Source organism: Amphibalanus amphitrite, unplaced genomic scaffold (assembly GCF_019059575.1).
Source record: "Amphibalanus amphitrite isolate SeventyFive unplaced genomic scaffold, NRLGWU_Aamphi_draft 000090F_arrow, whole genome shotgun sequence".
NCBI lineage: Eukaryota > Metazoa > Arthropoda > Thecostraca > Balanomorpha > Balanidae > Amphibalanus > Amphibalanus amphitrite.
This window is the reverse complement of record NW_024881586.1, coordinates 868,445-892,659: the sequence shown is the minus strand read 5'-3', so window position 1 is coordinate 892,659 and position 24,215 is coordinate 868,445. Positions and strand designations below refer to the sequence as shown.

Genomic DNA, 24,215 nt, shown 5'->3' with positions numbered 1-24,215 from the left:
GCTTGAGATAGTTGGAGATCGTTCCCGGCGCCAGAATAGCAGTTTGAATTTTTCCCCATTGACTTATAATGGTGAGGTCACGAAAATGACCTGACCTCATATGACCTTTAGGAAAAATCCGAGATATACAAGTTGTGGGACTCATAATGGATACTAGATCCTGCAAGTTTCATTTCCCTGTGACATCTCCTCTGGCAGTGAGGGCGTTGCGAAGTTGCGACATCTGAAGACCGTGCAGAGGTTCACTTATGACGTCATAGGTCAGTGACCTGACCTGACCCAAAAATGCGGTTGGTGTCAAAAGATCCGGCTTGGATCAAAGGTCAGGTATGCCAAGTTTCAGCTCTCTATCGCCAGCGTGTTCGGAGCTATCGCGAAAAAACCCTATGGGGGGGGCGGCACCCGCCCCCCCCCTCGGCCGGCGAGGGTTAACCCATGCCCGGCTGGGGGTCCTGGATTTCCACGCCCTGCTGGGGGGGGGGGGGGTGTTTGAACACCCCCCCCTTGTAACTCGGCTCCTGGGCCACGTAGCGATACGCGGAAGGCGGCGTTCGAAAGAGCGTCAAAAATAATGACGAAATCACTTCGGTCAATTTTTTGGTCAGGTCAAAGGTCAGGTCACCAGAGGTCATTGAAGGCAAAATTTCGCCGATTTCCAGGTCGAATGTCGAAAATTTCTAAGAAGCCAACGCATAACTCGAGAACCAATAGAGCTACAGCGCCGCGGTAAAGCGCATTCGATAGCCCTATTAAAGCCCTTTCTGAGTAATTCTCTCAGATTTGACCTAACGTCAACGGTTTTGCCTGCAGGGGGAAAAACTGCAAAAATAACCGATTTTTTTCGGAAACAGTTTTTCTGCAATAACTTTTGACCCAAGCCTTGTACGAGCTTACTTTTACCGGCATTGTGTTCCTCTCGTCAAGACGCATCGAATGAACTATAAGTTGACCTTGAAAGGTCAACTTGAAAATTTGACCTCAGGTCATTAGTTAATTGACGGAAAGGGTCATGTTGCATATCAGTCGATCCGTATCGTCGAGCTGAACACATCTAAGGCGTTTTCATCGCTCTAGCATGCCTCTATCAAAAGTCATTTGCGAAAAACTGTTAAATACCATTCGTGACCTAAGATGACCTCAGGGCATAAACAAGGGTCACGGACACCATTTTCATGTTCAGTGTGTCTAAACCACTTGTAATTCGGTGTTTGGGAGTGTTTATAATGTCTTTTGTCCAAAAGAGGCGCATTTCAATTTTCTCCCATTGACTTATAATGGCGAGGTCGCAAAATTGACCTGACCTTAGGTCATCGATATCAAAATTCTGAGATATTATATATATATAAATTCTGAGACGAGCTGGCTTTTATTGAGCTTTTGTCCGTCCGAAGGGTTGCGTGTATTTATATAGATTTATCTTATATTTATCCATGACTTCACCTGTAACCGGGTTTTATCTGTACCTGTTGGTGATGAGCAAATAAACATAAACATAAACATAAACATATACATTTTGTACATGCTATTGCTCTTAGCAATCGCTGAAAGTTTCAAAGCGATCGGTCACTCGGTGTAGCTATGACAGACATTGAAACTTTTTATGAGGTGAGGTCACTTCAAGTGACCTGGTGACCTGACCTTGAATGACCTTGGTCTGAAATTTTCACAAAATGTGTAGAATTGATGTATGATAAGGTGTACCAATAACGGCGGCGCTCCGCGACGCCGTTTTTGAGATATTCGCGAAAAACCACAAGGGGGGTGTTCAAACACCCCCCAGCAGGGCGCGGGTTAATCTAATACGCTAGGTGGAATAAGAATTGGTCGGGAAGCGCGGGCAAAGATGTGTGATGTGTGCTGTGTAACAGTAATGTGTTATGTGACAAGGATGTGTAATTGGGTAATGTGCTGTGTGTCATAAAATGGGCGAGCTATGTGCCTTCATGACGGCATTCGTCTAGTATTAGGTATACTTATCTGAACAATTGCGCTGGCTGCCGTTTACCTCTAGCCAGGTCCGCAAACAAAGCAATCAGCAGAGTGGTTTGCTAGTTGAGGTGAACACACAGGAGCACAACTTTACATCGGCACGAGCACGGCCACCGGCTTTGATGACGCCCTTTATAAAAAATGGAATAGTTTTAAGCATTGCTATGATTAAAAACGGCATCCTACAGTCAAGCAGCAGTTGGGTATCATTTCAAACCATCATGTAACCAATGATCTAAGAATTATAAAAAAGGTGTTAGTGAATCATCTCATTGAAAATAACATTGCGCTTTATGTTACTGCCCGTGATTTGTGCCTTCGACACAATAAGGTCTTCAACTGAATATCTGGACATGTAACAACTTCTAGCCTAGCGTGACTTACCCGATAATCTATGCCCACAGTGGAAATGTAGGTGCCACTGAGGAAGTGGCCGTCCTTAAATTTGATCATCATGCACGTTTTCCCGACGCCGGTGTCACCGAGGAGCATGACCTGTGCAGGGATGCAGCGGTGCAGCTCAGGTCAGTGACCGAGGGCGGGCTAAACATACACACAGATAGCAAAGCTAACAAACAAGGCGATCGATACACAACGAGGGCTGGCTCTGAGAAACGTGCGCCCAAATAGGCTTCATTTACGAGCACAGTGTGGGATGACATGCCGAGCTAAAAGCCGGAAATATATCCGTCTGTTTAAATATAGAAGCTTCAAAAATCTATGCATGCAGTGGCATTCAACGTAGCTAAAGACCGGATATATGCTTAAGCTTTTCTAATATACATATACTGCTAGGATTAGCCGATCGTGAAGCATTGGACTGAATCTAAGGGAAGATAATATTATTCATAAATGAGCGAGCGCACTGCGCAGCGAGCGACCGAGATTATTTATCTTTCTAGTTGAGGTTTATTTGCCATTGGGTCTACAGTGCAGGGATATTTCTATCTCGCACTTCTCTGAGATGCAAAGATAAGGTCTCGAGGGTTCATAGCCGAAAATCAAGAGTTCAAGTGATGATGGGTCAATAACTGAACCATTTTTAATGGTTGTTTGTGTATGAAACTTATGAAATAAAAACAAACTAATTTTAATCTGTTTTTACATAGATAAATACATTAGCTTGATTTGGGGCTCGAATGAGTGAGCGGAGGATGGCCAGCACGAGGAGGGAGGGAGGGGCAGATGGGTGGGAGGAGACCCGAGTCGTGGCGCGCGGTTGACGGCCCGGGTCCAGGGACGGGGAGGGGACCGGGCCGCGGCCGAGGCGAGATAAGGCACACACAGTACACACGGGGAGGGAGGGATCTGCCGCAAAATAGGTCAGGCAGTCCAAGACGCGAGCTCAGAGGCGGCGGACAGTGCAGAAGGGTGGAAACCAAGCGACAGGCTGTGGAAAATGGTCGTGATCTCGGAGGCAACGGACAGTCGAGAGAGTGGAAATCGAGCGAATGACTGTGTGATATGAGCGAGCAGTGGGCGAGGACGGGAGACAGGTTTGTGGCACGACAAGGTAGCTGGTGCTCAGCAGAGGGAGCACAAGGGAAACATACATGGCCGGTAAGTCAGGCTAGCGTGCTAGCGAGACTAGTGATAAGGGACCTGCATAGTTGACCCGCTCAAGAGTCAAACGAATGGAATATGCCGTGAACGAACCCATACCAGAGGGGTGGACCATTGTGCAGAGACGCACTTGGCAAGTGAGTGTACTTATATATGTATATGTTAACAGGAAAGCCGCAAGGCACATACGAGACTCTAGGCATCAGGAACATAACGAATCGGCTCGGCTGACATGACATGTGCAGCGATGATACGCACTCTGGCTGGCAGAGTGCGCCGGGGTAGAGCGAGCTCAGCTGGCTATGTGTGCCGAGTTGATCGTATTTTAAGTGTCGAGAGAGAGAGAGAGAGAGAGAGAGAGAGAGAGAGAGAGAGAGAGAGAGAGAGAGAGAGAGAGAGAGAGAGAGAGAGAGAGAGAGAGAGAGAGAGAGAGAGAGAGAGGGAGGGAGAGAAAACATAGTGGCCCTCGGCTGGTTGTGTTCGCCGGGGTAGGATCGCGATCGGCTGGCTAGGTGAGCCGAGTAGATCGACATGGTAAGTGTCATAGTGGCCCTCGGCTGGATGTGTGCGCTGGGGTAGATCCACCTGGGCTGGCAACGTGCGCCGAATAGATCAATCTAGTGTCACTCTGTCGTGCGGCAACGGCATCCCGGCTGGCTGTGGGCGCCGGGTGGTCCCACTCGGCTGGATGTGTGCGCCGAGTAGATCAATCTGGTAAGTGCCGCACTGTCGTGCGGCGATGGTATCCCGGCTAGCTGTGTGCGACGGGTGGTTCCGCTCGGCTGGATGTGTTCGCTGAGTGGTAAGTACTTCGTGGGTTTCCCGGCTAGCTGTGTGAGCCGGGTGGTCCCGCTCGGCTGGATGTGTTCGCTGAGTGGTTAGTTCTCGTGGGTATACCCCGGCTAGCTGCGTTCGCCGGGTGGTCCCGCTCGGCTGGATGTGTTCGCCGAGTAGTTAGATCTCGTGGGTATACCCCGGCTAGCTGTGTGCGCCGGGTGGTCCCGCTCGGCTGGATGTGTTCGCCGAGTGGTTAGATTTCGTGGGTTTCCCGGCTAGCTGTGTGCGCCGGGTGGTCCCGCTCGGCTGGATGTGTTCGCTGAGTGGTTAGTTCTCGTGGGTCTCCCGGCTGGATGTGTTCGCCGGGTGGTCCCGCTCGGCTGGATGTGTTCGCCGAGTGGGTTCATATCACGATCGATAACAAGACGTGGGCCGACGACGAGTGTGTCTATAGGACGGCATATATATGTACAGATTGGAAGTTCCTATTGGGGAGGGTGGGAGGGGACCATTTTCCACAGCCTGTCGCTTGGTTTCCACCCTTCTGCACTGTCCGCCGCCTCTGAGCTCGCGTCTTGGACTGCCTGACCTATTTTGCGGCAGATCCCTCCCTCCCCGTGTGTACTGTGTGTGCCTTATCTCGCCTCAATATAATATTTAATTAATTGGGAATAAACCTCAACATAGAAAGATATAGGATTCTTCATGGCTCACTCGTGGAAGATCGGATATCTTTTCCTCGCGTGTTACAGAAAAACCTCGCTCCTTCGTCGCTCGGTTTTTCAGCAACTCGCTTGGAAAAGATATCCTTATCTTCCACTTGGAACCATGAAGAATCCTCTATATTAATTATGGGAAGGGAAAAACTCAGTAAGAGCGGACCGACGACTGGTCTGTACATACATTAGCCCACACGAAACTGTTTTTGTCGGATGCCTTTGGACTGTTTGGTCAAATTAACCAAACTGAGCCTTTTTGATCTTTTTACTTCACCAATAATCGTGAAGGCCATCAAAATGTTTGAAAACTCATATAACACCTTTTTCGCAAAAGAGAGATTCGTGCAATTTGGTCTATACTCCTATCATCTAGGTCTGCAGTATTCTCATAGTCTGTAGCCTGCCGTCTTTTAGACTTAAGTCTATGTATGACCGGCCAAGCACCGGCCAATGTAGCATGTCATTATCCAGTCACGGCTGTTCTAGCGTGGAGAAGGAGAACCACCCCCGCTATCCCGTATACCTTGACTGTTACGTCGCGCTGCGCTCCGTTCAGTGTTGGCGGCAGCGACTGCGGCTGAGCGGTCACCGCGGGCACCTCTGGTCGGGAGGTAAACCCGGCGTAACTGGCTCGACCGTGCCGTCTTCCCTCGGGGACCCATCGGCTGCGCGCCGGAGGCTCTTCGGAGAGAGTGCGGAGGAAGCGCCGCTGCATGCCGCTCTCTTCCTCTCTCCAGGGCAGGTGGCAGTCAGGTGGCAGTCAGGTGGCAGTTAGTTGGCAGTCAGGTGCCAGTTAGTTGACAGTTGAAGGCAGGCAGTTGGTTTGGATTTAGTGGGCCAGTCATCCAAAAATTGCAGTTTGTTAGCAAGATGCTGGAAGATGTTACACGGAGTCATGCAGAGATCATGCAAACCAGGGGCGCCGCCACGGATTTTTGACTGGGGGGGACGGACTGACCGACTGAAAACCCAAAAGTAGACATTCTTTCCGTGGCTTTTTCGGTCGTATGCATTCAACGTTTAAAGCAAATATGCCACTTTCAACATAGGGTTTTGAACTGAAGTAACAGTTTTGTAGCTTGAGCTGAGACGAGAACAAATCAGGAGCTTTTATGGCCCAACGATCACCCTAGCCAAATATATCGGTATCGATTTTAGGTTTGAAGACTGAAGTCATTCCCATAGATTACACTTTATCATTCTCTTACCGAGGAATCCATTCCCTTACGGAAAAATGCTAGCCAATCTGAATCAGCATTCAGCTGGTTTGAACTACGTACCTACTATGCTTGGTCAACGCGTAATCAGCTTCCGCTGCAATATAGGTAAGTAGCCTCTACGAAAGATGGAAAATAGTGATGTAAAGATAAATATAAAATCCTTTTGCAAATATTCATTATTTCCTGACCAATTTAAGTTTAAAAACTCATAAAACTGTGGCAAAACAACTGGTTTAAGGAAAGTGTTTAGGTACATAGATGTCGATTTCTACCGAGTTGGGGGTGCCCGGGCGCAGCAAATCCGCTGCCGCCCTAGCGGTGACCTTGACCCGCGCGGTCTGTTGAGGCTCCAAAGCCAAGCCGGCCGAGCCGGCGGGAAATTCGGAGAGCTCGGGCACCCCCGACTTGGCGGAAATGGACACCCATGTTTAGGTATTTCCTTGAAGTAATGACTATAGACCGCATTCCCACCGAGGTACCTACCTATATACACATTTGATGTCCGATTCAGTTTGACACGGCAAAGTCTCGTGTTCTATCACGGTATAATTGCTGATGTATGCCACTAATATGATCGATAATGCATATTGCATAGGTAATGCATATTGCATACCCGCGTGGGGGAGGGGGCGTTGTATAGTCACAAATCTCTGTTTTTCGTTTGTGCACGAATCGGCGCGAAGCGCCGCGAAAATTGGCAAAAAAACATTAGGCAAAACTGCTTTAAAATACGAATTTTGCAGCCCGTGTAACAAGCTTGAAACCAGAAAACCTTAGGTCAGGAAAACCAAGTCAAGTAGTCAAGTCGCCTCAAAGTTTTGTGGTCCTGTCAACCGTATAGCTTATTTCTTAGAAGCTGGAAATTTAGTGTACCTAGCGTGACTGCAGAAGTGTGGGGTCGGAGCCGGAATCAGTCGGAGTTGACTGTTTTGGCCAGTTTTGGCCAGAGTCGGAGTTGAAGTCTTCGAAAATGTTCGGATTTTGACTTTGAGGTCGGATTGGTGTAAAGTCATGCGCTTGGCTGGTTAGACGAAATAGGTATATTAGGCCCGTGTTCGGCCAGTCGTGTTAAACGACACACGTTGATCACGATATCGAAAATCGGCAGTTCCGTGATGACAGGTCGGATAAGAGCTGGAGATTTTGTTGGCCGAGGTGGCAGGGGTCAGATCAATGCATGTTGGCCCACACCCCATATACTGAGTATCTAAACCTCCTGGACCCTCTCAGATTCGGCACCGGCCGTTCCATCTCTTCCATCCCCAGGACAGTCAAATCCTTCTCCATGCCTGAACCCCCTGCTCCGGGCTGGACGGGCAACTCTATCCCATGCGGGAATGGCTCCACTGGAGCTATAGTCCTCTGCCGGGTGCAGTGAGTGCCAGTGGCTGGGCTGCCTGTTCAATTGGTCGGGTTCATCCCAAGTGGCTCACTGGGGTGGCTGCCCCGACCAATGTCTCCCACTAATTCTTTCATACTTGCGGCTCTGAAATGGTCTCATTGGACCGAAGGACCTAATCAAATTTCGAGTAGGATAACAACCAGTAAAACGCCTTTTGGGGCGACCAACGGAGCGAGCGAGAGGGTGGGGTGGGCCTTGCACGTGCGAAATTGCGAGGGGATACCTCCAACTAACTTGTGCACTGCACCCTTCTAACCGGTCCCTAACGATGTGCCAAATTTGAGCGCAATCGGCCTAGCCGTTCTCGAGATCTGGAATCGACCCCTGCATGTGCGCACGTGCAGCAGCACCCCAACTGTGGCACATGGATATGCATTGCCTAGTGGGTATACCTACCTACATGCCAGCTTCCAGCGCAATCGGCCCAGTAGTTGCCGAGATATTGAAATTGTTACAAAACTGACACCTCTTCGTTTTTCACGTGGCACGTGCATATGGGGTCACTCACATGCATCGGGAATAGTCCGATGCTCGTCAGAAGGAATGAATCTAGTGCTACCCTACAAAAATCACCGCATGTAAATCGGTCAAGTGGTTGCTGAGATATAAGCCTAGCAAAAGCGTGACCACGGCATACTCAGAAATTTCCGTTAACCTACGAAAGACTACGCTCGCTTCGCTCGCTCCGTAATGAGTTTGGGGGGGACGTCCCCCTTCCATTCTGAGAGTGGGGGGGACGCGTCCCCCCCGTCCCCCCCGGTGGCGGCGCCCATGATGCAAACAACGACAAACGGTCAGAGGCATTCACGAGCTGAACAGAATGTTATGTTACATGCAAACAGACGTCAGCGAAACAGCTTTGATGAATTTTCAACGATAGATAAAGTAGCTATTGATCTAGTTTCCATCAGCATGTGATTGCTTTCATTTGTTTATAGGGTTAGATATGCAGCAGTGCTTCTGCATTTTGCCAAAGTCGAAACAGAGCCTGAACCAGAGGTTCTGTGCCTAAGGAAAACTGCATGACTGAATAGAATAAAACGACGATATCTCACACGTACCAAAACACGTTGACCTATATGGCCTTGCGTTGGCCATGTGCGACGTGCGTCTCCATCTCTAGACCTCCGCAATACTGTCTCCTACACGGCGACAGCCCGTCTCAGAGTTTTGACACCAAACACCTGGGCGTCGGTGAAACGTGCTGACGTGTTGACGTGATCAGAGCTGACGTGCCGACGTGCTGACGTTACGTCGGCCGTGCCGTGCAGGGAGTGTCAAACCCGGGGCGATAATAGACGTGTTATTCGGATACTGGGCGGGGACGAGGTAGGGGAGGCGTGGCGAGGGAGTCGTGATTGAAGCAATAGAGCCAAAATCCGGAGCTCGAAGTGATTTACAGAGACGCAAGGATAGTGACACCCTACCCTACTTCATTTCAGTTTATTCAGGCTTAGTAACTAAGTTATACCTTAGTAGGGAGGGTGGAGATAAATTTTCAGTCGGTACTCATTTTACCTGTAGATAAACCTGTACCTACCTGTAGACCTGTAGACCTTTAGACCTGTCGACGGTATATTTGCCTGTACGTACGTGCATAGGTATACGTCTTATGCGGTATGTCCTTAAGCTGAATGACACATTTCGACTGAATAAACAGATTTCCTGGGAAATTCTACGTAGCTCGACAAAAGGAGATCGCGAAGTAACGAGTGATTCTGACATGGCAACTATTTATGCAGGCGCAACATCGGCATGACATCAATCCTGCGCGACATGTCTGCACTCTCATGAAAACCTGTTCACCAACACTCAGGGTCAAGGTTTGCAGAAAACTTTGTCAGAAATTTTCTTGGCAGGCCTACCACAGTGTCCACTATACATCCAATGTAACCACGCTTTTTGAATGGCGTGAAACGTTTTTTTTTTTTAGCATGATTATGATTGCAATGATTGCAATCATACCACGCATGATTGCAATGCGCACCATATCCCCTGTGTGTAATCTGTACTTTGCAGGACGCTGACGTTCCACCGACGCTGATGACACAGACGTCGGCGCTGATGTTTCGACATCGTCCGGAGACGCTGATGTCCGCTGACGCTGTCGCAGGGCTGATGTTCATAGTCTCAGACCCCCTCAGGGTTCCCTAGGGACGACACAAGTGTTTGTGTGTTTTGCGGACGCCGCTCAGCACATATCGATCGAGATCTGCCGCCGGACCATCAGGGGAAGGCAGCCGGGCGTTCTGAGCCGGCTGAGACGGTCCCGTTCACAAGACCCGTCCGGAGTGGAGAAAAGTTCCCGTCACCAGGCTTGTCCAGAGTAGACAGTGGGACCTGTCCACTAGACTCGCTCAGTGGACATAAAGTTCCGTTTACCCCGAATACAGAGTAGACTCCTCTCGTGGAGGCCCTATCTACTAGACTTGTCCAGACTGCGGCAATAAGGCTCCGTTCACTCGACTCGTTAAAGACAAGGGTCCCGTTCACCGCAACTTGTCCACAGGCCCGATCTTCCCGAGTCGTCAGGAGTGGACATGAGGCTCCGTCCACTGCATCGTCAGTGTCCACAGTCAGAAACCGTCCACCAGAGTGGACAGACTGCCCGAGCCCGTCCACCATAGTATTTACTGCCAGTTTTCGTCCACTGAACTGTGAGGCATATTGATTCTTGTGTGTATGATAACTATGTATGTAATACGGTGAACCTGATGTCTAAAGATATTCGTTTGCATCACTGCCATGATGAGGCAGTGATAAGGATGAGAACAACAAACAGCTACGCCATAACTGTTTGAGGTAGAGGTGAGCGCATGATACGATCCCTGAGCTAGCAAGGTTGTTCAATAGCTGTGATGCCTACAGAGCTGTTCCATATTAAGCGAGTTCGTTTGCCTACTCACTCCTGAGAATGCAAACATCGACGGAAATTACTTAGAAATGCTGATGACGCTACACCATCATCAAACTAAATAAGCCTGATGTAAAAAAGTAATATAACGTCAGTGTACACACTGCACAGCCACACATACATCACAAAGGTCAGCTTTGTCGCACACGAGTTCGCCCTGCCGTTAATTGCGCGGCAGAGCCGTCCATAAATAGGGAGTCTGCAGGTATCACGGCTTCCTCTCGACCACTCAGCTTAATGAGCTGTCTTCCCGTGGTTCCGGCAGACAGGAATTTACCGACCCGGAGGCGTAACGCTCAGCGTGCTGTAGCTACCGATCGAGTGGTAGAACTGGGTCACACGGAACCCATCGGAGAAATAGGTATAAGAGTTATAGGAGTGGGCACTGGCCTAGAGATGAAAACGAACCCAGGGCCAGAGGACTGAAGTGAGAGCGAATTAGAAGAGAACAGAACAGAAAAGCCTTGCATGACTATAGATACATACGAGTACTTCCTGCCGGGATTGGCAGTAAGGAATGGTATGTGAAGGCGGGGCTCAGCCTCACACCACTCCTTCCACCCACTGACTGTGACAGGATGTGGTGGCTCGAGCTGCTATCGCCCCTTCCCATCCGGAGTGGAGGTGGGACCGGACCGGAGTGGGGGGGGGGGGGTAGCAGACGGTGGCGATATCAGTGGTTTTGACCAGTACACCAGGAGGATTCGACCAGTATGAGCTTCACTTCCAGACGACCCGCGGCGGTGTAACAGCGGTGGTCCTGGAGACCTTGTTCAGGCCCCGTCATAATATCTGCGTAGAAAACTGTAGGCATGGTCAGTGCTAGACGGTCTCAGCAGCAGAGATCAATATCTGAGGCTAGAGTAGATATCGACTACTGGAATGAAGTGTATGGTATGAAGTGCCGCAAAATGGCCGAAGTATCGAAATCTGACTAGTGCTGGACAGTGGTGACAGAGGCAGTGAACATTGGCGCCGGCCGCCGGGCGATAGCAACAGAAGCTGGAAGGGGGCGCGGACAAGGAAACCGATCAAGGCTGGTGTTGTGCAATGGCGGCATAACTGCTAGGAGGGTGGGAACTAAGTGTCAGACAGTGGTAGCTGAGGTTTTAAACTCACTGCCGACATGTCGCTGAGCAAACCGGCGCTGCTTGCTGAAAGTTGCGGTTCATCCCACCATCTAATACCCGATACCCTGCTAGTTACAGAAGAACTCATTGAACATAGTAGCGCCGTCTGGCAAGGGTATCTAGCTATAAGTGAAGTTGCTGACGCCCTCCGATGGTTGCCATGGCAACCTGTGCTATCAGCACTACAGGATGTCAGAAAGACCGCCGCTGCCTCCCGGTGTCAACATTGTCAGCCTCGCCGCCCTCTGAGGATGACTTATTTCAACAGATCGGGAAGTGGCGCAGAAGGTCTCTCAGACTGTAACATGAAAGAAAAAGGTACGTCCGATTTCGATATCATGTACGAATTCGACGGCCCCTTCCGTTGGGCGGCGCAAGGAACTGCTAAGCAGCCAGCCAACATCAGCCCGCAGTCTGCGCCCCAGCTGTGGGCACGGCCGACCAGCAACGCCGGCTTCGTGACGCTGCACTGGGTGCCAACATCAGCATGCGAACACGAAGAGCCGGTCGAGGCGCTACCCGCTGACTCTGTACGACGTCTGATGAGAGACCATTGCCGAGTGATGTTCACCTGCCGACCCGAGACCCCTGGCCCAGCAGTCAACGTCCATCGTCCAGCAGACAACACGGAGGGCGGTGTGGATCATGTTCCCTGCATCCGTGCCTCTGGATGGTGGCCCGATAAACAAGAGTTCATCCAACAACTTCGCAAGGCCGACTTCCCTCCAGCGACGGCGCAAGACGACATGTGTCGGTTCGGAGTACACCTGGTTCCGACCGGTCTACCGGGTAGCGACACTGAGCTGGTTGAGTGGAGGATATCTTTCTCCAGAGCGGAGGTAGTCGCCGTCCGTCTTCTCAGTCCAGTGCAACGGGCCACCATCAAGGCGCTGAAGAAAATGAAAAAGATGGCAAAGAAGATAGGCATCATGAATGCTGACAAGCTGAAATCTTATTTCATCAAGACAACGGTGCTTTGGCTGGCACAAGACACACCCAAAGAATCGTGGACGGGTGTGACTGACGGCATCCAACGAGCTTTGGACCGTCTAGAAGAACACTTCAAAGCCGGCCATCTGCCATGTTTCTTTTGGCGCAACCTCAACGTTATGGGAAGTCTTAGCCTGCAACAACGGCAGGATGTCAGCAACGCTATTTGCCAGATGAGGACCCACGCCAACTACCTTCTCATGGCCTGCTGCCAAGAGGATGATATCGCTGTGCTCCTTGGCGAAGACACAGAAGAGCATATCCCAGAGCGTGAAGTCCGACTCCGTCTGGGTCGTCTGCTGGTGACGAAAGCGGTGTTGAAAGGCATGCTGCATGGCGCCGACAGCGAGTTCTGGAACGTTTGGGGGAGGTTGTACATACCTGGCATGCTATACACTAGGCAGCAACAGCTACTTTGGTGGAACTACCACCATTTCTCGGCCTGGAACCAACGACAGTGTCGCCTGCTCATGGCCTGGTCAGTGATCGACCCTGCCGATCTGACTGAGGCAGAACAACAGACTCTGCCGAATGGAGATGAGGGTCTTACAACTCTGGACGTGACGCCACTGGTGGCGATCCTCACGACAAAAGACGTGAGAACCATTCTGGGCGACCCGGTCGCAGTGGCTACGTGGTGTCACCAGCAGCTACAACGGCCGCCGGCGGAGCGGCCGGCCGGCCTGACCGCGGAACTGGACACGCTGCAGGGCCGGGCTGAGCTGCTGCTGCGGCCACAACTGCTGCGACAGGCTGTCAGTGAAACCGTACCGATGCTGTTCGCTGTGTGGGACACTTTGGAGCAAGCTCAAAAAGCACAAGCGTATCGCAACTACAACGGTCCTCTCCCCAGCTATACTGAGCGAAGAGACGTGCTCGAACGGCTGGCGATCCCCAGTATGATTGAAATTCAGTTCGGCGTCTTCCTACCTGAGCTGGATTCTGCGACGGTCACCGCTACAGCTCAGCTCTGCCGTAAACGGGTAGAACGCCTTTTGTCGGGTGACCGGTTTCGAACGGCGTACGACGCGGCCCGCACGAGATGGCCAGACCGCTGGGAGCTGGTACAATACCTCTCGGTCAAGGAATCGGCCTACATCGGCCTTTACATGGCCTAAAGTGGCCTGCTGATATAAGAAGGGTGAACTGAGCCTCGCAAGTAGAGAACAGCATCTCAATTAGATTAGCACCTCAGCATATACATATAAGGGCAACGGTGCAACGGTAAAGAAACAAGTTCCGCTTCTCATCGAGAAGTAAGGACAAGTTGGCATTGGTTGTGGACGTCACCGCGGGTCGACGCGAGCGCTGTGAGTGCCTACGTTGCGTAGACGCAATGAAGGGTGTAAATAGATTGATAAATAGCCGAGAGGTGCTGCGCGGGCGCCAAAAAGCAAAATTTGCTCTTCTTGACGCATGACTTATTTGATGTAAATACGTATGTGAGCTGAACAGTTATAAAGGAAATACCTAGCCAGGCCTAGAATCTTTTGCACGGAAAACACAATTTGAAAAAGAAAATTGAGCTGTGAACTACTGGTATAACACAAAATCTACCGGAAGGAGACTTGATTTTAATTTGTTTTATTAATCCTAACTTAGTAACATTAATGTTCTGCTTCCTTCGTTGAAAAAAATTTGGTAGGAAATTTACTTTTTAGTCTCTAAGGCCTCTGGTTCTAAAATCGTCGGCAGAAAGCCTAGGCTGCAGTGCATCATGTTGTTCGGTGCCACGGACGGTAACTGACAAGGGAGGACCGCTCAGAGTATATACTCGTAGAACAACGGGTACACCAACGACGCGAAAAGTGCCCATTTTACCTGGATAAGTTACATGGTAGGTGATATATTTTTGGAATATGGAAAAAAAGAGCATTCCATTCTGACGAGTAAAGCCAATTTCATAAAGCAGTTATTTTTAAAATATATGTACCAGAAATAACATACTAACCATAGTTTAAAACTTAGTCTAAAGAAAGATTCTTACAGATAGGGTAAGGTGCCTAATTAGCGACCCTTTCCTATTTGCGACCTACTTCTCTACAGAAAAGCTGGCATGAGAAATCGGGGTAAAAACAATGTCAGAAGGTCTACCATACTTTGGTTATCAAACTAAATTCTTTTCCGGTTGTCGGTGCATCTGGTGGAACATTTTAGGGGAGTTTAAGTAAAAATGGCCAGTTTCTTATCCAAAACGTGTGTATTTGGACCCTGTCTGATGAAAAGCGATGCACATTAAGATGATGCACCTTTTTTATTCTGAATCGATAATCCTTTTTCAATTGATTGCCGTTTTACCGTAGTGAATAGCGTAACTGTGCACTGCATGGTGGTCAACTGTGTTTCCTATATTTCCTATAGGAATATTTCCTATAGTTCTGTGTTACCCATATTTCCTATTTGCGCCCGACATGGTCGCAAATAGCTCAAGAAGGGAAAAGAAAGGGAAAAGACAGAAATGAAAATGAGGTGTTGCTGAAGCTTGCGATGTATGGCGGGTGATGCCAATTGTCGTCACCGACTGCAGGGGTGCCGAATCCAGGGCGGGCCTCGAGTATCATGCGAGATAGCCCACAACATTTGGGTTTTCGCCTTATTTTCGCCTTTGGTGCATCACCTAATCAGTTTTCACCTTCATAAAGGTGTTTGATAAACGGTCGTGTTCCAATGGTTGAGTGCCTTGTGTATAGGTTGCCTTTTTGGAATCATATTTCAACTTTTCGGGCGTCGCATTTTTTGCCATTTTTATTATGGAAAACCCATAGACCTATTAGCGACCCTCCCCGGTCGCTAATCGGGACGAGTTCCCTATTAGCGTTTTTTGCAATGGTTTGCCTGAATGCTCACTACAAATAAATTAGTGGATATTGGGGCAGAAAATGATGAAATGAAAATGAAAAATAGGCTTTAATAGAAAAATGAACGATCTCTGCGAAAATCAAACCAGTAATACAGTGGCACCCATAGAGCGTGAGCAATGACGCCTCAAATTAAGGGGGTCGCTAATTAGGCGCCTTACCCTAAGGTTGGGACACCAGTCACGTGACCCTTTTTCCTGCTTTTCCCAACCATTCTCACGATTTTCATAAGCCTTGATTTATCCTTTTAAACATTTTGCGCAGAGGCGTTTGCAGTTAATTTATTTACAAAAAATAATTCAATGATATTTGAAATCAACAAACACATTTACTCGCAATCTCAAACAAAAGTTGAATTTATTCGCGTTTCATTAGATTAATCAGCTGGCAACCATCATCCATCGTCCTCGATGTAGTCGAACTTGGCGCACTCGGATAGTGTTCGAAGTTTGTGACGCTTACTAGTTGCTATGGCGACCGGACAGTACCTACGCTTTTCATTCGTCAACAAGTGCTCGCGGTCACGTTTTTGAACACAGTCTTTATGCGTCAGTTTGTGTGACGCGTCATATCTGAAACATATTTCGTGAGGCTCCAAAACCATTAAATTCATCTCCTTCAAAAGAGGTGTTTTGTATTATTTTCGATATCTTTTTTGGGCTTAATTGCTAGCTCCATTCATCATATCTTGCGTGAGGATAGTCATCACTCGGGGACCAGTCGTTGAAAGCAAGCAACAACGACGAGGAGAAGGTCTTATAAAAAGTCGCAGCGATTGCATTGAGCATTAACCCGCGAGTTGCTGGGGGGGGGGGGCGTTAAACGCCCCCACTTTTTTCGCCGGGCCATAGCATAAAAATGGCGCGCCGCAGGCGCGCCAAATTTTGGGTACCTGTAGGGAATTGATTGAAGTTTATTGTGACAAAGTTTCAAAAAAAATCGGTCGGAAAATTTTTGAGATATCGAGGTTTTAGTGACGTCATGATTTCTGATTTTTCGACCAAAAACGGCATATGTTCAAAAAATCATATAAAATCACAGAATAGACATACAGACATGCCATAAACGCCATTAGAATGCCAATACCATGAACAATCAAATGGCTATCTTCGATTATTGATTATCGTTCCGCATTTTCCAAAATCTTGAACTGAATCTTGACAATTTCTCGTGACTACTTCACGACCATGATACATGAATTTCTTAAATTGAACTTTTTGAGCCAAACACGTACACATATGATAAAATGAATGTCACCATCGTGTTCTGCGGCCCAAATTACCCATGAAACATGTGTCATAAGCTGCGAATATCAGTTTTGATCTTCGGGGATATGTGCCTAGCCGGTTGACCTGACCTTGACCCTGACCTATGCTTTACTGACCCCTATATGGAACTGACACTCTTGTAGGCCTTATATGATGGATTGTGCACCGTTTTGACAGAGTTTCTGACGAGAAGCGCCCATTGCGAAGTCCTGAAGTCCATGCTACTGAAAGCCCGATTTCAGGTGTTTGACCTGACCTTGACCCGACCTGTGACCTCAAAATTCAACTTTAAGGTACTCATCTGAAGCGTCTCGTCGCGTTCTTTTGTTTGCCGCCTCGTGCGTTTCGCTGCGCCTATTGGTTCTCGAGTTATCGGCTGGAGGCGTTTAACGCCCCCCCCCCCCCAGCAAACGGTGGGTGGCGAAATACCCCAGCAACTGCCGGGGACGAAAATATTTCTACCCCCCACCGCCTCAGGCGATCACGTGCTGTCACCCACCTGGTCTAAAGTTAGTTGAAAAGCGTATAGTTGATACTAAGATAGAAGGAATCAATGGAAGGCAGAAATGGCGCAGCTGTTTCATTTTTAAAATGTGTTCGCAAGCAGGATTTACGTGATGCTAGCGACATCTATCAATGTAATCGGGGACGCTGATTGGCTGATGGAGTCCGTGAGCAGTATCGCTAATTTACGCTAGTACAGGGTTGAGGCAATGTGCGCATGCGCAGGAACTTGTGCTCTCATGGAGGGGCTTTTGGTACGTCGGGCAGCGCCCAATGCTTTTTGGACCTGTTATGGCCTCCGCATCGAAAAACGCACGCTAAATAAAAAGGTTGTAGAGGAAGCTTGTGGCTACCTTTCCCCACAATAACATTGGCACTTTATCCTTTAGCTTACGTGTGGGGCTCGCTTGAAAAAGGTCGATTTAACATGGAAACCCTATGGAGTAGTAGTTTTTGAGCGCCCATTTGGCCTAATGCTACCAACTGTTACTGTCTACCCCTGGGACGTCACTACTTAGGGACCCGGGAAAATCGCGTGCCATTCAAAATTTGAGGTTCGTCCAGCTTTTTCTAATCAGCTCTGATCGCGGGAACTTTTGAGAGGTGAATCCGTGGTGTCATTGGCAACCAGTCTTGAGCTTGGCGAAACACTATCGCACACAGAAACCTGCCCAAAGCACTTGCACGCCACCTACTTCTTTATATACATATACATAAACTTCTGTACAGAGGTCTATGACATATATAAAATCAAATGAAAATGGTGTGTGGTCTAATGGCGCCAGGAATTCAGAGATCACTGGCGCATTGCAAACGAAAAATAAATAGGCTCACAGTGACGGGGGTGCCTTAGGGGGTGCGATTGTTAGCTGACTGATTTACGTAGGTACCCTCCCTTCTCCCTTCCTCGTCCATTGCCTTCCCAAGACCCGACCTCCCTTCCCCGCTTCCTATCCCCCCTTCCGTCTCTTTCGTCCACTTTTCCTCCTTCCAGTACTGATATCGCGAACTGCACTCAACTATTTTTGGCGTGCATATTGTAGGTATACGAGGGGGTATCGAAAAGTTCTGATCATCACCATGAATTAGATGTGATAGAAATTTGAACTTTTTACATGATGCTCATTACTCCTTTACAAGTCACCACACACGACTGCAAACTTATTGCGTCGTTTCTTGAGCTGCCTCAGGCGGTCATTGTAGGACCTTCGCACTGTCCCGTAAATCACTGCTGCACCTCATCAATGACGTCATTTCTGTCCTTAAATCACCGGCCATACTGTGGATTCTTCATCTCCCGTAACAATCAAGAGTCAGTTAATACCCAGTCAGGTGAATTTCTTAGATGCGTTAGGATCAGGGGGAGGCACTCGCCTTGGCCGTATATGGGCCAGAATTGGGCCAGAATGTCTAACGATTTCCGCCATGTTGTGTATACCAAAGTCTTGAAAAGTTGATCACTGCAATCAAACTGCAAGCATGAAGCAGCAGCACTTTTGAGTAGTGTACCTCTCACTAAACTGCACCTCTGCTACCGTACATGCAATTTATATTTCTGGTATACACAACATGGCGGAAATCGATAGACAAAAACAAGTCACCAATGCTCCTTCCAGTATATATTAGAGTTCAGTGGTTAGGATTTAATGTCCACATCATGTTGTTTCTTCAATCGCAGCTCAGGACGAATGGGCGGGGGCGCTGTCGGTGCGGATAACACATCTTTCTTGTTTTTTTTTGCGGCGATTCTGCTTGAGGCCATCTCGCAACTTCTTCAAAAGTGTGCAGTAGTGCTTGCTTATTATTATCCGACCATCATCAAGACAGTCGGTAATGACTATTCTACGCCAGATCCAGAACACTGATAGCATTGACCTTCCATATCGGCCTCTGCATCTTCGCCTTTTAAGAAGGACAGATGTGCCGTGCTTAAACTTCTTGATCATCTTTTTGTCTCTGGATCATACACATAGACCCAGCATTCGTCACAAGTCACCAAATGATCGAAGATGTCTTCAATTTCCTAAAAAAGGCCTAGTTTCCGTTTCGAAAGGCCAAGACGCATTTTTCTCTTGAACAAAGTAGACACATGAACTTCTAAGCGGGCTGACTCCTTTATCGTCTGTAGTTCTTCGCTGATAATATTTTCAGGCACTGCCAGCATAGAGACCTTTCTGTTGCACAATCATCTGAAAGGCCACACGACGATCTGTAAGGATGAGGTCCTCCACTTCCTTCACAGTCACCACCTTGTCAGTCACTGGTAGTCACTCACTTTTTGACTCCCCTGCAAGGGCCATGCAACCAAGTTGAAAATTATTTCCTCATTTTCGGTAAGTGCATGAGATGGGCTTTCCTCGCCATAAACTAATTTCACGTTCTTGATGTATTTTCTCAGTGTGATACCGTTTCAAATGCATTAATTGAATGACGGTTCGGTCCTCAATGGGCCCAGTACTCATCTTTTTTACTTCTAAGTCTCCCCTACATAAGATAAAACCACTTCTCATGATTCTCTTGGCGGGAGCATTGTTCTTAAGAACCAAATAAAATACCCACCAAAAATCATCAAAATCGGTCTATATTTTCTATGTGATGATCAGAACTTTTCGATACCCCCTCGTATTGCCAGCTCCCAGTGCGCCTATCTACCTCAATATCCGGGCAGAATCTACCTCAGTATCCGGGCAGAATGACCTCAATATACGGACAGAACCCACCGCAGTATCCGGGCAGACTTACCTCAGTATCCGAACGGGACTGCTGTCTGCTGATATACCTACCTACACTGTGACATGACAATGTCTATCTGTTTTGTGAACAAGGGAGCAGGCGTCAGCCGTTGCTGTTAAAATTTTATGCTTAACCCGCGCCCTGATGGGGTCGGCCGAGCAACGCGGTCTGATGGGGGGGGGGGGGGCCATTTTGGCCCCCCCCCCTAAGATCTCGAGAACCACGCAACATAGCGACAAGCGGTAAACGGCGTTGGATAGCCCCAACGGGGAACTACCTTGTGACCCAATTTCATTGATCTTGGTCAAACCGATGACGTCACAGGTCAGGTCAAAGGTCGAATTTTCACCGTTTACAGGCATTTCAAGAAATGCGTTGTAAAATCGAGTAAAATGCATTTCATTGAAAATCATCGATGGGGAAATGTTCTTCAAACACATATTTTGCTATTTAAGGTCACTGATACCAGGTCAGGCCACAGAGGTCAGGTCACTGGGGGGTCACAATATGAAAGTGTCGTGTGATACATGTTTTATGGTCCATTTTACATGACAAATGCGATAATGTGGGTCAGGCAGACTTTTGGGCCAGCCTAAGTCACGTTTTTGTCAAGGTCAGGTCAAGGTCAGGTCAAGGTCAGGTCAAATTAGGTCAACTTTCAAAATTCATATTTTTGCATACAATGGGTATCGATTCGATGCAGCTCGTCACGGGGAGTTCAATGGTGGTCTCCGTTTTGCGCTACGAGGTCTAGAATTGCTAAAAATTGAGTTCAAAAATTTGACGTCATCAATTTTTAACAGTTTTTTCGCTATAACTTGGCCAAAAAAAGAGGTATCGATCTAAAATTTAATATGTATATCGAAGAGCGCAGGGACTATCACATATATTCCGTTTTTTTTTCGAAATTCGGAAAATTTTTGGATTTTTTTTGAGTTTTTCTAAAAAAATCATTTTTTTTATTTTTGGGGGTCAAAATCCGAAAAATTCGAAAATCCGAGATAGCAGTTTTGTAGCGCCGTCTTTTCTCTACACAACCACATAAAGAACTTTAAAATTGCTTGTTAACCCTATTAGTGGCATGGGGGGTTGTTTTTATCCACCCCTCAGGTTTTTCGGGAATATCTCCGAAACCGCTGAAGCTACGATGCTGAAATTTTCTGACTTTTCCTAAAACTAAATTGGGCACATTCCCTGAAAATTTCAAGTTCATAACTTTACCAGGGGCGGCTCCAGAGCACTGGGAATTGGGGGGTCCTATTCGTGAAGCGAGTCATTTGGGCGAAGATCACGATGCTGCACCAGTTTTACGAACAGTGAATGAAAGGTATCATGTGATAACATATACAAAGTTATTGTGCATCCTCTTTTGACACGTTTTTGCTATAATAGGCGGATCCAGGCGTCCAAAAAGGGGGGTTATTTTTTACCTCCCAACATAGGTGCCCTGACACCGCCTATGCATGACCAATACAATTTTAGTCGTTCTCTCATAAGAAAATTGTAACATAACAAGACCATTGCCACCCTTTTTAGAAACAGTACCAACAAAAACCTTATTTACTATACTTTTTGTGTACCCCCAATCTCAATGATCTGTATCCGCCTATGATTTTTGAAAATGCATATTTTTAGGATCCATGTGAATTCCCGGTTCATTCTCTATCGATCGGCAAAAGTTGCGTTAAGATTGGTTCAGAAACCTGGCCGTGATAAACAGTCTAAAATGTATCTGCAATTTGCCCTTTTTTACCCCCCTCTACCCCCCTATTGACATTTTTTAATTTTAATTTTTTTAGAAATGTAGATCTCGTTGAGCCAAATCGAATGCCGTTTGAATTTTGAAAATCGGCCCGTTAGATCTCGAGATATCAAGGGGGGGGGTCGTAAACAGCCCCCCCCCCTGCCACTAATATGGGGTAGCCAGGAGCCTGCCACTAATAGGGTTAACTGTAGAATTGGTGAGCGTTTCAAGATGTCATGTTTTTTGCTCATTTTTACTCGAACATGACCTCAGTTTGACCTCAATAACTCCTGACTTGAGGTGACCTGTGACTTGAAATTTTGTGTGAAGGTGTCAAATTGATGCCCGGTAAGGTACCCAAAATTTAGCGGCGCTGCGCGCCGCCGTTTTTTTCGCTATTTAAGAAAAACCACAGGGGGGGGGGCCAAAATGGCCCCCCCATCAGGGCGCGGGTTAAAAAATGTTTGTATAACCATATGTTTACAAGTTAAACCAAGGACCGTCATGCAAACGGCTGATATTTTCCTTATTTATCTTATTTACTGTAAATCAGCCTGATGCCACCCCGGCTAAGAGAGGAGTAATAAATAAATATCCGCAATATTTTCGGGCATCAAACTTGCGCGCAGGAGGCAATTTTAATCAATAGCATGAAGAAAGGTTTGAGAACGAATGCTCTTATAAAGCACTAAAATTTGGCGGAAACATACCCAAAAACTAAAATGGGGTAGGTATAGGTAAGTACCTAGTTGTAACTGTATGTTAGACAATCATTGCACTACCAGCTTATGCCTTGTTCACTCACACAAATCAGACCGCCTCATTTCTTATTTCAGCCTCATTCTCCAACAGCCCGTTGATCTCTGCAGCCAGTCGCGCTGTTGTGACCGCCGCCTACCTGTTTTTCCGCCGGCCTGTCGGTCGGGGGCGTGGACGCACCGACGCGCCGCGCGCGTCTCGCGATCGATGTCAGTCGACGCTCCAAACCGGCGCCTTACATCGGGACCGACGTTGCTTGGCGCGTCAGGTCACGCGCTGTGGACTGCGGTGACCGGGCGCTACGGACAGGGGTGGGACAGCGAACGGGATGGGACAGTTCACTAGGCTGCTTACCGAGGGTTGTGAAATTCCAGACAAGATACCTTGCGGGATAAGACAGATCAGATGTTCCGGACTTGATGCAGTGTGTTCGTTTCAGCCGGGACAGGGCACGAAATACTGCCAACAAGGCGCTCTCTACACAACGGCTGCCACGAAACGCAAGCCGAGTACTTCATGAAGGAAGGCAAAGATGATGCCCGGAAAAAAACTCTGTGTTGTTTTTCTTCAGGCTGATCGCGCACTAGTTGCCGTGTGCTAGAAGTTTCTTCGATATCCCGGTTCATCCGGTATCGGATATCGGTTAGCCGATATTCCGGTTTTCACTCGATGAGATACGTTCGCCGTCGATTTATGGCCGCAATGTATGCTAGCCGTTGACACGATACGCGGTCTCCGATTATCCACAGATTGTTGGCTTCAGATAGGAATGTGGCAGTACCGTAAACAGCTGAGATTGGTTCTTCCCGTCGACTGTGCCACGCTCAACTGAGCTCTTGTCAAAGTCCCGTAAAGCCGTCTACTCTTACAAATAGGCTTCAGGCTCTTCAGACAGCAATCTTACCCAAATCTGGGACTACTCACGCCACTGTCATTTACTACTCACTATTCAGTACTCACGCTGCAGTTGATAGGGTCGAGCTCAATAAGCCGCAATTTTTATCGCAACTCTTTGTTGTAAGCAATCTTCATAACAGAATATTAAAGTGCTGAGTCTCAAAGCATCATCTACAGTGCACCGTTTCGTCACTGGCCCTTATCCTCACTTCTCCATTATCACTTACTCTTCATCACATCTTCATCTCATTCACCAATTACTCATGGCACTCTCACGAAACGCTCACTCACGACTCTCTGGGGAGACTGTCACCGTCGCCTCTTGCGCACCTCACGGCCCGCGGCCCGCACACTGCCCGGCCCGGCCCCGGCCCGGCAGGTGACACCGGCACCGCCCAAAGGTGCGGGCGCTCTGGCAGAGGCGGCGACAGGCACCGGAACAGGGGGGGGGGGGGGTCCGACGGCAGGCAGACACCGCTTCTGAGATGTCATATTTGTCTGACGCTTATTCTATTCAGTGACAAGTTTATGTCTAAGCCATGGTTATATGTGCAAAATTGAAGATACCATTTGTTATCCCTTGTTCCATCAGAGCACGCCTATAAATCCACTTCATGTCCTTTCTCTCACCCTCGCCTCCCTATGTTCCCAGCCTGGCCACGCCTCTGATTATGGCCCACATGTTTGCAGTTGGCTCCGCTCGCTTCCCGTCGGCGCCGTTACGAGAACAGGCGATTGGCCGCGGAGG

At 48.2% G+C, this 24,215-nt stretch overlaps 2 protein-coding genes across 5 annotated transcripts in view; one reads left to right on the top strand and one right to left on the bottom strand.

The window, feature by feature from the left end:
- The window catches only part of LOC122380068 (ras-related protein Rab-37-like), a 49,872-nt gene that overhangs the window by 11,594 nt on the left and 14,063 nt on the right, over positions 1-24,215 (bottom strand). Inside the window, exons 1-3 of one of the 3 annotated variants that reach the window (XM_043362861.1) lie at positions 23,531-23,801; positions 5,572-5,921; positions 2,374-2,484 (exon numbers count right to left, since the gene is read on the bottom strand). The exons of 1 other annotated variant lie outside the window; for it this stretch is intronic. In XM_043362861.1, coding sequence (XP_043218796.1) covers positions 2,374-2,484; positions 5,572-5,763 — 303 coding nt within the window. In that variant the 5' untranslated portion in view covers positions 5,764-5,921; positions 23,531-23,801. Of the gene's footprint in view, positions 1-2,373; positions 2,485-5,571; positions 5,922-23,530; positions 23,802-24,215 lie in introns of those variants that run through there. One more of the 3 variants, XM_043362862.1, reaches the window with a different exon arrangement.
- Positions 3,313-24,215, top strand: part of LOC122380066 (TBC1 domain family member 9-like) — a 98,023-nt gene continuing 77,120 nt past the window's right edge. For both annotated transcript variants that reach the window (XM_043362852.1, XM_043362851.1), the window contains exon 1: positions 3,313-3,549. The gene's annotated coding sequence lies outside the window, so the exon portion shown is untranslated. The remainder of the gene's footprint in view (positions 3,550-24,215) is intronic.